Source organism: Sylvia atricapilla, chromosome 27, assembly GCF_009819655.1.
Source record: "Sylvia atricapilla isolate bSylAtr1 chromosome 27, bSylAtr1.pri, whole genome shotgun sequence".
Taxonomy (NCBI): domain Eukaryota; kingdom Metazoa; phylum Chordata; class Aves; order Passeriformes; family Sylviidae; genus Sylvia; species Sylvia atricapilla.
Genome location: NC_089166.1, coordinates 1,530,759 through 1,543,097, shown reverse-complemented (window position 1 = coordinate 1,543,097; position 12,339 = coordinate 1,530,759). Strand labels below are relative to the sequence as shown.

The 12,339-nt window shown below is 48.1% G+C and overlaps 1 protein-coding gene across 1 annotated transcript; it reads left to right on the top strand.

Moving 5' to 3' along the window:
• The first annotated feature begins 187 nt into the window (after positions 1 to 187).
• Positions 188 to 5,282, top strand: LOC136372088 (keratin, type I cytoskeletal 13-like). Its single transcript, XM_066336553.1, has 8 exons — positions 188 to 711; positions 1,617 to 1,699; positions 2,218 to 2,374; positions 2,788 to 2,949; positions 3,408 to 3,533; positions 3,691 to 3,917; positions 4,381 to 4,499; positions 5,032 to 5,282. The coding sequence occupies exons 1-8, from the start codon at positions 223 to 225 to the stop codon at positions 5,055 to 5,057; spliced, it is 1,389 nt and encodes a 462-aa protein (XP_066192650.1). The 5' UTR covers positions 188 to 222; the 3' UTR covers positions 5,058 to 5,282.
• Positions 5,283 to 12,339: the final 7,057 nt, after the last annotated feature.

Genomic DNA, 12,339 nt, shown 5'->3' with positions numbered 1-12,339 from the left:
TCCTTGTCTACCAGGCTTCTTGAAAGGAAACTTCCCTTTGAGAAATTATTCTTGGCACCAATGGCTGGAGTAGCCAGCCTTATGGGAAGAAGAAGCAGTGGTGACACCCACTGTGGAAGGTATAAATAGGGATTGGCGGCCAGGGCCAGCTTGCAGTCTGATTTCGTATCAAGCTGTGCATCTTGCTTTGGGCTTCTGCTTGCGTTTCCAACCCCTGTCGCCATGAGTTGCAACATTAAGGAGACTATTACTGTATCTAGCAAAGGCAGGAGCAGCGGTGGCAGCTGTATCATTGGTGGTGGTGGTGGAGCACGGATTTCTTCCTTTGGCATAGGCAGTGGCAGAGGTTTTTCTGGAAGGAGTTACTGCGGTGGAGTGAATTATGGAGGGGGACTGAGTGTTGGTAGCTTGGCTGGTGGGAGCTATGGAGGTGGCAACTGCTATGGCAATGGCCTTGGGTTTGGCATCGGAGGTGGTGTGGTTGTTGGGGGTCTTGGTAGCGACTGCTTGCTTTCATCCTGCGATGAGAAGGTCACCATGCAAAACCTCAATGACCGCCTGGCCTCCTACCTGGACAAGGTGAAGTGCTTGGAGAAGGAGAACGCTGAGCTGGAGTGCAGGATCAGAGAGTGGTATGCAACACAGGGCCTCTCCTGTGAGCCCCGCGACTACAGCTGCTACTACAAAGAGATTGAAGATCTTCAGAACCAGGTAATCCTCCCCTGTTCCTCCCCTTTAGGAAGCTTACTGCTGAATTTCTGGGTTGTTCCTCCCCTTTTGAAAGCTTATTCCTGAATTTGTGTTTAGAACCTACTGCAGTTGTTGGAGGGAAATTTGGTGCTTGTGAATGTCTTTGCAAACAGAAATTTTGGCAAATTCCCCCATGACATTGCTGAGTGTGGGGGCGCATCAAGGATGGGTGCTGAAAGGTGGAATGGGTGGGAGAACACTCTGAAGGAGGATAAGGATGCTTGGGTTCATTGTGTATGACTATACAATTGTAAATGTAATATTACCAATGAACTCTCAGGAACTGTAGTGGTGTCAGCCCCACAGGAAGAGCAAAGCAAACTATGGGACAATCAAAGACATATACTTTGGATGGTTTATGAAATGAAACGTTATAAATCTCTAGGTGAGAAAAACTGAGAATTGAAACTGATTGTCACAGTGACACAAACAGCCTGAAATAATAAGTCCACAAGGGAAGTTATGGCTGATCCTAAGGCTTAAAGACACCTTTCCACCATGTTCCCTGAAGGTCCTTAACTGAAGCCCAGAACATACCAGCTTAAATGTCAGTTGAGATTTGGTATCTTAAGGAAGGTTCTTTATTTTTTGAAGCATCTTTGGAACTTGCCTTTAGATCTTGAAACAGAGAAGTCCTATGCCACAACTCTTTAATTCCCAGCTCTATGTGGTAGGTCTCCTTTCTTCTGTGAGTAAAGGAGGCAAAGCCATTTCCTTCGGCTTCTCTGCGGAAGGGACAAGGTTACTTATGTGAGAAGGTAATAGAAAAAGGGAAATGTGAAGAGTTACTACCTGACTGAAGGCAGAAAGATCTACAGAGTAGAACAGGAGAGAGGAGACATCTCTCATGGTTTGTTGTTTTCCAGATTGTCTGCGCAACCATTGATAACAACAAGATCATCCTGGACATTGATAACAGCAGGATGGCTGCTGATGACTTCCGTGTGAAGTGAGTGCCCCTCTATGAACCTGCTGCCTCCCCCCTGCTCCTTTCCACCTCCCTGGGAGGCTCAGGGCACTAATTACAGAGGCTCCAGACACGTCTCCCCACACCACTGCGGTAGGGCAGGATGATGAAAGGCATTTTGCTCCTGGTCACCAGCCCTCCCTTAATTAATGTTCTTGGGTAAAACATTTAGCAACGGCGTTTGTGGTGAGGCTGGGGACGGGCACCTCAGGGAGTGGCCCATTTTCACCCCAGACCAGCACAGATGGGATCAACAAAGCAGAAATACAGCTGAATAAGTGATACCAAATATACAGTGAGCAGGAGCAGGGAAAAAAACATAAGGAAGAAAAGCTTTCACATAACAGACACGAAGTGGTGCAGAAATCCAAGGCAATGTGCATTCACCTTGGACAGTAAAATGCAGGTGAATGCATGGAGCTGGGGAAGGAGATCCTGGCACAAACAGAACCCATGTGGCACCTCCCCATCCTGAATCTGTGCTTTCTGACACAACGCAGGTACGAGACGGAGCTGGCCCTGCGCCAGAGCGTGGAGGCCGACATCAACGGGCTGCGCCAGGTGCTGGACCAGCTGACGCTGTGCAGGTCTGACCTGGAGGCACAGCTGGAGTCGCTGCGGGAGGAGCTCTGCTGCCTGAAGAAGAACCATGAGGAGGTAGGTCCTGCCCAGACCTTACGATCATCACGGCCCTGGCAGAAAACATTGCCACTGTGCTCGGAATTTAAAAGATTGTCCACTTTCAGGCCACAGCTTTCCCACCAAACTTTCCAGAGCTCAGACCACTCTGCCTCAGAAGGGAGGGGAGCTCTGGCGGGGGCAGTGCTGCTCCTGGGGCTATGTCCACACTGGGAGTGCCAGAGGGGGAAAGCTGCTGCTGACTGCAGTGGATGAAGAAAGAAATTAGCCAACAGATTCCTTGGGAAAACATTTGCACCATCCTCTAGTGCCTTGCACAGCCACAATAGGGAGGAAAATCTCACAAGGAGGGCAGTTCTTGGCCGCTGACTTTTGCTCTTCTTTGCTGCCTTCCAAAAGCCAGTATGATCTGATCTGGGATTTATTTCCAGGAGATGAGTTGCCTGAGGAAACAATCAACTGGAGACGTGAGTGTGGAGGTCAATGCCTGCCCAGGACCAGATCTCAGGCAAATCTTAGAGGATTTGAGATGCCAGTATGAAACACTGATAGCGCGCAACCGCAAGGAAGTCGAGGATTGGTACGAGTGCAAGGTAAGTGATACACCTGTGCTGCAAACCAGACTGACACACACAACCCCGAGCCCAGGAGCCTTTCAGAGACCAGACATGGAGACAATAAGCAGTTCTTCCTTCCCAGTGAAGCCCGAGAGCAGCACTCATTATGCCCTGTGTTACAGGAGCCACAGGCCTGTCTGACCAGTTTGTTATGTCCCACCTGGAACAGCAGCATTTGCCACAAGGCCTTGTGGTGTGTTGTTGGAACACAGATATTCCACATTTGGATTAAAGAGATTTAATAGCCACGAGGTTAATGGGATTTGTAAAACGAATGAGCAGAGGAGCTGGTGGAGAACACCCTGTGCACAGAGAACCTGCCCTGTTCCCTGTTTCCTTTTGCTGAACACTCATCGTGTTCTGCTCCTATAAAAGCAAGTCCAGCATACCCAGATGTCCCCATGAAGCTCTTTATCTTGCATTGGTGATTTCAGATTGAGGAGGTGAATCGGGAGGTTATTACAAGTGGTCAGGAGGTGGAGACGTGCAACAACCAGGTGACTGAACTGAGACGCCAATTGCAAACCCTGGAAATCGATCTCCAAGCTCAGCTCAGCCAGGTAGGTGATGAGCTGACAGCTCCAGCTGGTCACTGCTGGGTTTCTTAGCACGAACAGCAAAACCCACCAGCCAGCGCAATGGTGGTGAGTGGCTCGTTCATTTTTGGATTGGAGGGTGACACTTAAATGATTGTTGTTTTTTTCCTTATCTTATCAGAGAAATAACTTGGAATCATCTCTGGCTGAAACTGAGTGCCAGTACAACACCCTCCTCGGTGAGTTACAGAACCAGATCACGTGCGTGGAGCAGCAGTTGGCTGAAATAAGAGCAGAAATAGAGTGCCAGAACCAAGAGTACAAGACCTTACTGGACGTCAAGTGCCGCCTGGAGCAGGAGATCCAGACCTACCGGTGCTTGTTGGAAGGAGGGCAGCAGGACCTCATGTAAGTACCTCTCTAGATCCACTAGAGAGTAAATGAAAATGTCAAGGATCTGTATTACAGATTGGGTATCCAACCTGATCTTCAGTCCTGCTTAAGGCTTTCTCTGAGATGAAAAATTGCCTCATGAACAACTTCCTTGTGATGAACATTCCAATCAGAACTAAATGTCAGTCCTCAGAATCTGCAAGGCAGAACACCAAAGCTGTTAACTGCTGGTGACAACATTGTCACTCCTGGCACTGTTGCATTGGTGACAGTCTCTTTTATAGTGAGATGAGTGAGAACTGTCCATGCCAAGGGGGAGTACAAATGCAAAGCAACTCTCAAAGTGAAAGAAAAAGTAATGTAAATACTGTAGTGCCTATAAAGGACATAGTTGAAGACTTTGTGTCATGTAGTCAGTCAGCAGTGACATGGAAAGTTCTAAAATTTCCTATTTCTCTCCCCAAATTTATCCCACTAGTCACGGAGGAGGAATGGGAACTGGTGGAGGGGTCATTAGGACAAGCCACACCTACACAACAACTTCAGCTGCCCACTGCCAGCCCCAGGTCCCACCCTGCAAGACCGGAGACATACAAGGTAAGGACTGTGTTTTCACAAAGGGAAAACTGGCTTTGTTCATTTCCTTGTGCTCTAAGGCCAGGAGACAGCACATTCCTGGGAATGTCATAGATGTCATCTCAGGGTCACTGTGCTAAAGGAGGGATCTGTTACAGTGGTGATGTCACTGAGAAATGGGTTTAAAGAGAGCTTGGACTGAACATGGGGTGCAGGAAGCAAATGGGAGACAAAAAGGAGCAGTTGAATGCAGAGAAGGCCAGGGAAATAAAGCATGATGGGAAGATCTGGAAGAAGTGAAGAAGACAACAGCCAAAGCTTACCGAAAGAGTCTGGAAAGAGTGAAAAGACGAGTAAAGCTATAACTTTACAAGTGAAAAATCCCATTAAAGCAAATTATTTAGGGAATTTCTGGAGCTTCCTAGGTTGCTGCCAGCTGCACCAGCTTAGCAGTGCATTCCAGAAATAAGGGCACTACCAAGATCTGATTTCTATTATATGAAGGATTTTACTTGTGTTCCAATTGAATAACATTGCTGTGTTTTTTCTCCAGTGACCTGCAGGAGAATTTGTGATTAAGAAGAAACGGACTGGAAGGTGACAGGGAAACCCACAGACAACCCGAGAAGAGTCCGTGTTCACTGCACCCTCTGTGCAGAGAAAGTAGAAGTAACTCAGCGACGCTTGGCCACGTAGCTAAAGGGGGTGTCAGAAGCCACCTCCTCTGTTCTGCTCTTCTGTTCTGCAATGCTGTAACCTCTAGAAGTTACCTGAGTTAGTCAGGTCACTTAGGTACCTGCTGGTGAAAAATGTCTCTAATAAAACTTTGCTTCTGCCTGCAATCAAGAATCTGTGTCTGAAACTGAGTTCCTTTCAAACACCAAGTGCTGATCCATGAACAAGGGTCACCTAAACCAGTCAGGATCATCCTGCACTGGGAACAAAGCTGCTTTGCCAGCAGGAGAGAGTGCTCTTGCTGACCTGGCAGGTCTTGTCCAGCTCCTCCCTGTTGTCACAGCCTGAGGCAGATGTTGGCCATTCCTGTGTGGCACGGGAGTAGTCAGACAAGCCAGCAGAGCTGGAACTCGTCAGCCAAAGAACAGTGACAGAAATTTCCGAGGCTCAGGCAGGTGTGTATCCACACACAGGTACCACCTGAGCAGTCATCTCTGGTGCTTATCTCCAGCTGCTCTCCAGATGTGTCAGGTGTTAAACGGGGAGATTTGCTAGTGCTGGGGAGATGTCAGCAGGTATCTCCTGGCCCTGCCTGTCTCCGGGACTCGTGCAGTGTGAGTGGGGTGCTGTCCCTGGGCAGAGCAGACCCACGCTGTGTCAAACCACTGCTCGGGGAGGGGCACCCTGCGAGGACAGTGCCTCCTCTCCTGGGTGCCTGTCAGCAGAGCAGCAGGAGCTGAGATGGCAGACGTTCTCAGCAACCTCCTCTGCTCATCAGACAGCCAAGGGGTGGTTGGACATCCACAGCTGTGCAGAGACACCCACAGGACAGAAAGAGCTGATGGCCCGGAAGCCGGTTTTGTACCTTATGTGACACGGTACAAAAATTTCTCACACTTAAACACGTGTCGAGCAATTAAAAAACATTTGAAACATAAAGGCAAATTTATTTCCCCAAGTCCCGCTCCTGACTGTGCCACACGCGTACAATAGAGCATTTCTGCGTCTGCTGTGGCCGGTTCCTGCGCTGCCATAAGCCAGGAGCTGGGAAGGAGCAAAGGGAGTTCGGAATTTTGGTTGTGAGGAAGCGGAGAAGGGACAAGAGTGATCCCTGGCGGCCGGGAGGCGGCGGGGACGGGCGCTGCCGGGAGCAGAGATGCTCATCCCGACAGAGGAGAGGAACCAGGGGACCCTGCCGGCAGCACTGCACCTTCCTGCAGCCGGGCTGGGGTCTCCTCCTGCTCTTCCCAGACTCGAATTTCTCCCTGCAGCTGCCCAAATCCCTGAACAAAGCCCCGGAGCTGCTGCTCGCTCCTCCCGGCAGAAGGCGTGAATCAGATCCTCCGTGAGGGAGAGGCAGATGCTCACCGAAACTAAAATCCTGGGAATTTGGCTTCTGACTTTTCACCTTCTGCTCCATCGGCACTGCCCCTCTTGTACCACAGAATGAAACAGCGACCTAAAGTACCTGTGAAAATATTTACACTGGGTTGGGTTTGGTTGTTTTTCCCAGAGGAAAGAGAAATTTAAAATACCTATACTGGGTTGGTTTTGTTTTATTTTATTTTGTTTTCCACAGAAGACAGAGACATTGAACATGCCGGAGAATGCAGGGCAAAACTGGCCAATCCAAAACCTGTCCAGTTTAAACAGAGTCTGAAGCAGAGGTTTGCCATTAGCGCTGTATTTCTGTATTTAAAGTCACACAAAAACTTAAGAGCAGCTGGAATAATAAGTAATCTTGACTGACGTGCAGTTCTTGTGCTGAAGAACAAGGAAATGGAGAAAGTGCCTGGGAAATCCTGGCACTTCCCAGCTCTCCCCATCAGGGGTCAGCTGTTCCCAGCGGGCAGATCCAAAGGAAACGCTGACCTGTCAGTGTCCTGGTCCCGAGCGCGGGCTGTCCGGTCCCTGCTCTGCCCCGGGTGTGCAAACTGCGTTACCTGAGACCAATGAGGTCTGAGACTGCTTAAAATGGAGCTTACATTTTCCTAAGAGCCCCAGAGACGCTAAATTAGTGGCGAGCTAATCCTGGCTGTGGCTATGTGGGAGTAGGTGCTGTTAGCCTATCCAACAAGAAGTACAATGATACGTGATTAAAATGATACAAAAATGCACTGATCCATAATCTACAGCAATTTCAGCCCTGTCCAGCCCCCCTGCCCTTTAGTGGGGTGAACAACACTCCCTCTGTGCCATCGAGCCTTGTGCCCACCATGCCGAGGCATCCCGACCACATTCCACGTTTCACCACACGGTTTATTTGGAGACTATTTGCAGATGCAGGATGAATGATCCTGAGCTGCAGGTGCTCTCTAGAGGGCACTCGGCTCCCACCGAGCTGCCGAAGGGCTCCTGCGGCAGAGGCAGCGCCGGGGGCTCGGCTGTGTCCCAGCAGAGGCAGCGGGGTGCAGCGGGTCTGCGGGACGGGCTGGGGACATCCCAGCGCCGCGGAACACGTCCCCAGCCCTTGGCATCCCGCTCCAACCCCGCCGGTATTTCACGGTCACACTCCGTGATGCTGATGTGACCCTGTGACTTCAGGGATGGTGCAGGTGTCCCCTCGCCTCCTCCCGCAGATCCCAGGTGTTCTCCCGCGTGGGACGGGCGCCAGACTGAAACTCACCCACCGGTTTGCTAATACCTGTTTGTTTTCCAAACCGTGCTGGAGTGTTTTGCATTGTGTTGTTAGGTGGGAGCACAGCGAAAAAAAGCACCGTTGTAAACGTGCTGTAATGACCCTTTGCTAATGAGGGTCTTGTCCATGGAGCAGCAGCTGAGACCCCAGAGGGACAGATGGGCCAGGGGCTGTTTAGAATCACAATGAAGCAACTCCAAACCAAAGGGTTTGTGCTCTGAAGATCTTTTATGGCTCTGAGTCACCTAATTACTGCTCCTATCACAACCACCATCGCTCTGTTGGGCGGTGGAGCTTTTGAAGGTGCTCTTTAATGTTTCATCACTACTCGGCTCTGCAATAGCAAATGAGTAACAGATCAGGTAGAATGTAGGCAGGAATTATGCTTTTCCTAAAGGAGGGATGTTTGCTGGACTGGACACTCCTGACTGTCCTTCCCTGGATGGCAGCAGTCACCTGTCCATGCCATGTCCAGCTTTAACCGACCAGTGGGTGAACTGGACCAGTGGACACAGCAGGGACAGATTCCAGGGATATTCCCTGTGACCACACACCTTGGGGTGTGGGTGGACACCAAGATTACACCCTGTCTTGCAGAATAGCTCAGGAGAGGCGGGGACTTTCTCACTTCAAAACAGATATTTTAAAACGCTTCACTTAAAAAAAGCACTCTAAATAGCTTTTGGAATAAGGAAATCACAGAATCATTTAGGTTGGAAAATCCCTCTAAGATCCTCAAGTCCAACCCTTCACCCAGTGCTGCCAAGGCAAACACTCACAGATGATTTTTCACAGAATATCACTGAGATCTAAAACAATACCGTGTGGTTTGGGTTGTGGGAACGAACCCAAGCACACTGGTTTGGAGCCCCATGCCTGGAGAAGAATGAGGCACCATCTTTGACAGAATTATTTCTAATCACAAAATGCATTCATAGAAAATCACACTTTTCGCTGGAAATTGCTGGAACTGACAGCATTTCCAACCTCAAATATTTCTGGATGGAACTGCTGCCAGGCACCCACAGCTGTGTTAGTGGGGGAGTCAGAAGATTCCAAATACATTATGCCCTCACTACAAAGTGAACAATTATGAATTGTTGGGTAGGAATTACTTTTTGTCTAGAACTCTCAGTTAATCCACTGTTAAAACAATAAACATCATTGACCTCTAATATATTACAACTGATCTAAATCAGGTTTTTCCATTTTCCAACATCTAGCTTTTTATTGGATAAGAAGAAGATCCTCATAATTTAAATTTTAATGGAAAAGAGAACAGCTTCATGCTAAGTGTCAGGCAGCTGAAGCTCACTGGAATGAAGAGCAGAGTTCAAACAAGAATGATGTTCACTCTCCAACAGAGTCACACTGCCTGGCTTTCTCTTCTACTATGGAGAAATCCTATGGGATTATCTGGTGTTAATAAAACTGCCTGATGATCATATAATGGGAGTTATTTTATAACATACAATTATGAGAATGAGTCATATTCCCAAGGTAAATATTTCATAGTTTTTCTCTGTGTAGCAACATACAAGGGTTGAGTTTTCCAACAAGACCTGACCAGAAGCAGGAAGGATGGAAAACGATCCCAGTGAAGCACCAAAAAGGGGAACAAGAGTCCAGTGACCCCACAAATCTGCTCAGCAGCCTCGGAGGTTTCTCCCAAACACAACAGTGTGGGGAGGGTGTGGATGTGGAGCTGGGAAAGGTGGTCCTGGGGGCTGAGAGGAGCTGGTGTGTGCTCACCCACACCTCCAGGCTGAGCTATGCCCCAGCCCCTCCCTGCTGCCACACTCCTAAAGGAAAAGGGCTTCATTCTCCCACAGCCTCTGCTTCAGCCAACACACATCTGGGCTGTGCAGAGCACACGGGAACCCTGCCATTGAAATGCTGAGTGAATTCCTGCCCATCCTGGGAGAATTCCTGTCAGTGCTGGGTGAGTCCTTCAGGCTTAAATAGTCCATCCTCCTCTTTGGGCAGGAGCTCATAACAGTTTCATCACAGGAAAAGGGAGAGGCCTCATTGCTAACAACTGTGGAGCCACCTGCCTCCTCCTCCTTCTCCTCCTCCACATCCCCAAACCCCCCATGGCAGTTTGGCTCTGCCCAGTTTTTGGCTCTGCTGCAGTGAGCAGCACCAGCCCCAGATTCCGTAACATTTCACTGTCCCGTTTCTCAGGTACTGCTGGGGATCCTTCCAGTTCCTGAAGTTTATTGCAATCACTTTTATGTGAAGGTTTCCCAGCCCTCCAGCTGCACTTCAGGAGCATCTCTGGATTTTGCTGGAAACATTATCTAAGATCACCCAGGAAGTTCAGTGTGTTGCAAGGGCCTGGACAGTACTATGAGACAGAACTGCAGAGAAAATTACTACCCATAAACCAGCTTCCACCTTACAGCAGCTCTGAAATAAAACGTTCCTTTCAGGAACCATTTGTTCTGTAACATCTATCTCTGATCCTGGCCAGGATTTCCAGACATGATGAATCCATCAGGTTTCTTCAGTTTTAAGGAGCTTAGTTTCACTCTTGAAGTACATTGCCTGCACAAGTTCTAGGGGGGAAAATGGCATTAAATCTTCCTTCCATATATTAAAAATGAAGCTATGAAATTGCACACAAGCATCCTCACTGATATTCAAACCATCCAAAAATGTTCTCTTGTTAAGGGAAGAGAGGAAGATTGGTCTTCTTAAAAGGAATGACTGGTACAGAAGATGTAATAAGCATCTTTCCAGAAGAAAAAAAAAAAAAACCCACCAAAAACCCAACAAAATCTTTCTGCAGAATTACACAGAACAACATCGATTTGTTCCCTTGTCTCTGTATCAGGGGTGTCAAAGCAAGAGTTAAATGGGACATAACCCAGCTGCTTCTTGAGCCAAAGTAGTTGAAAGTATAGAAGAGAATTTCATTCACTTTGGGAGAAGAGGATTTCTCACGGGAGAAAATGATCCCCCAGACTCTACCGAGTGTTGTGGAGAACCATCTAAATTCCTGCAGAGCAGGGGAGGCCCTGCTCCCTCGGATGTTTCCGAGATGAAGTGGAGCAGCAGGTGGAACGTGAGGCATGTCCTCTGCGTGGGCCAGGGTGTGCTGGGAGGGGCCTCTACCAAAAGCTGTTTCCATAAACAGTTGCTGTAACAAACAAAACTTAATTAGCAACAACCACCACCACAAAGGCTGAGTGAGAAAACAGTAATATCCCAAATCAATAGAGGAAATTAGGTATCACACGAGTTCCACCTACAAGGTGTGACAGGTAACAGGCTGAGATTTGCTAAGGATCATGTACCTGGGCAGGAGGGAAGGGGTGAGAGGTACCCAACAGAGAATGTTGGTCTGGGGCTCAGGGTGCTGTGAGGGCTCACAGGGCAGATGTGCAGCTGAACTATCCACTGCATTGGGCAAAGATACAATCTTGAAGACAATGGAAGATAGCAAATATTTCCTACTTTTGGTCATGATGTGTCTGTGAATGGAGAACCAATCTGAAGGAAAAATGCTGTTTGGTGTAGTTTATTGGCTTCATCCCCAAACCAGGAACTTTACCTTTCTCCTCCAAGTACTGTATTTGTGCTACATAGGGAAAACATCCTGATAAAATTCTGAAACCTCTTCAGGAACATGACCAATGACACTCCCAGCCATGTCAGGAGAGACCAGCCCCAAGCCTCAAAGCTTTCCCAGACCTCTCAACCATCCTGTACCTGCATTTGGTCCAAGCACGTGTAGGGATTTTCCCTGCAACAACCTACTACACTTCCTTCCCTTAGCCTGACACAGAGCAGTTCTGCAGTTGTTGTGATACCTTTTTCCATAATTAATTTGTTATTTATAATACAATATAACACAATTATAGAGGTATGATTGAAATAATTGCTGATAATTGCTGTGATATTTGCCATTATTCACTGAGTTTTTATGAGATATTACAAAGAAGTCAGAGTGGTTCTGTGTACCTACAACAGGTATCCTGCACTACGCTTTCCAAAGGCATAAAGCAATAAAGGATTACAAATAAGAAGCATACAGCATAGGATAATGATAAACCTATGAAAACATCAGTTAGCTATTAAAAAATCAGCCAGAATTCCTTGACAAATATCTTAGCATTAGGAGACAGATAGGAACATCCATTGCTGTCCTGTACCATGGCAGTGTGTTGTTGTGTTGGGAGGGCTGTGACCAGGACGAGGTGAGTGGGATGAGTTTGTTTCGGATGACTGTAGGCCAGTGCACTAGATCTCAACAGTGATCTCCCTAATTCAGAGCCACCCAACAGAAATTACATGTTTTGTGTTAATAAACAAATGGTCACAAACATTGAGAGGAAGGGTTAAGCTTCCTGCCACTGCTAAGCATCTCCCTATGGCAAATTAGGGCTTGCAACCACACATGGAAAGCGGGTACTCCCTTCCACGGTGACACCCACTGTCTCAGGTATAAATGCAGAGGAGGTTGGCTGGGACTTGGAGCTATGATTCCAGAACAACTGTAAGACCAGCTTTGACTTTTCACCTGAGTTATTTGCCGCTGCCACT

Coding starts and splice junctions, on each gene's coding strand:
- LOC136372088 (XM_066336553.1), top strand. CDS start 223: ATGAGTTGCAACATTAAGGAGACTATTACTGTATCTAGCAAAGGCAGG. Junction 2,950..3,407: donor AGGATTGGTACGAGTGCAAG/GTAAGTGATACA, acceptor TGGTGATTTCAG/ATTGAGGAGGTGAATCGGGA. Junction 3,918..4,380: donor GGAGGGCAGCAGGACCTCAT/GTAAGTACCTCT, acceptor TTATCCCACTAG/TCACGGAGGAGGAATGGGAA.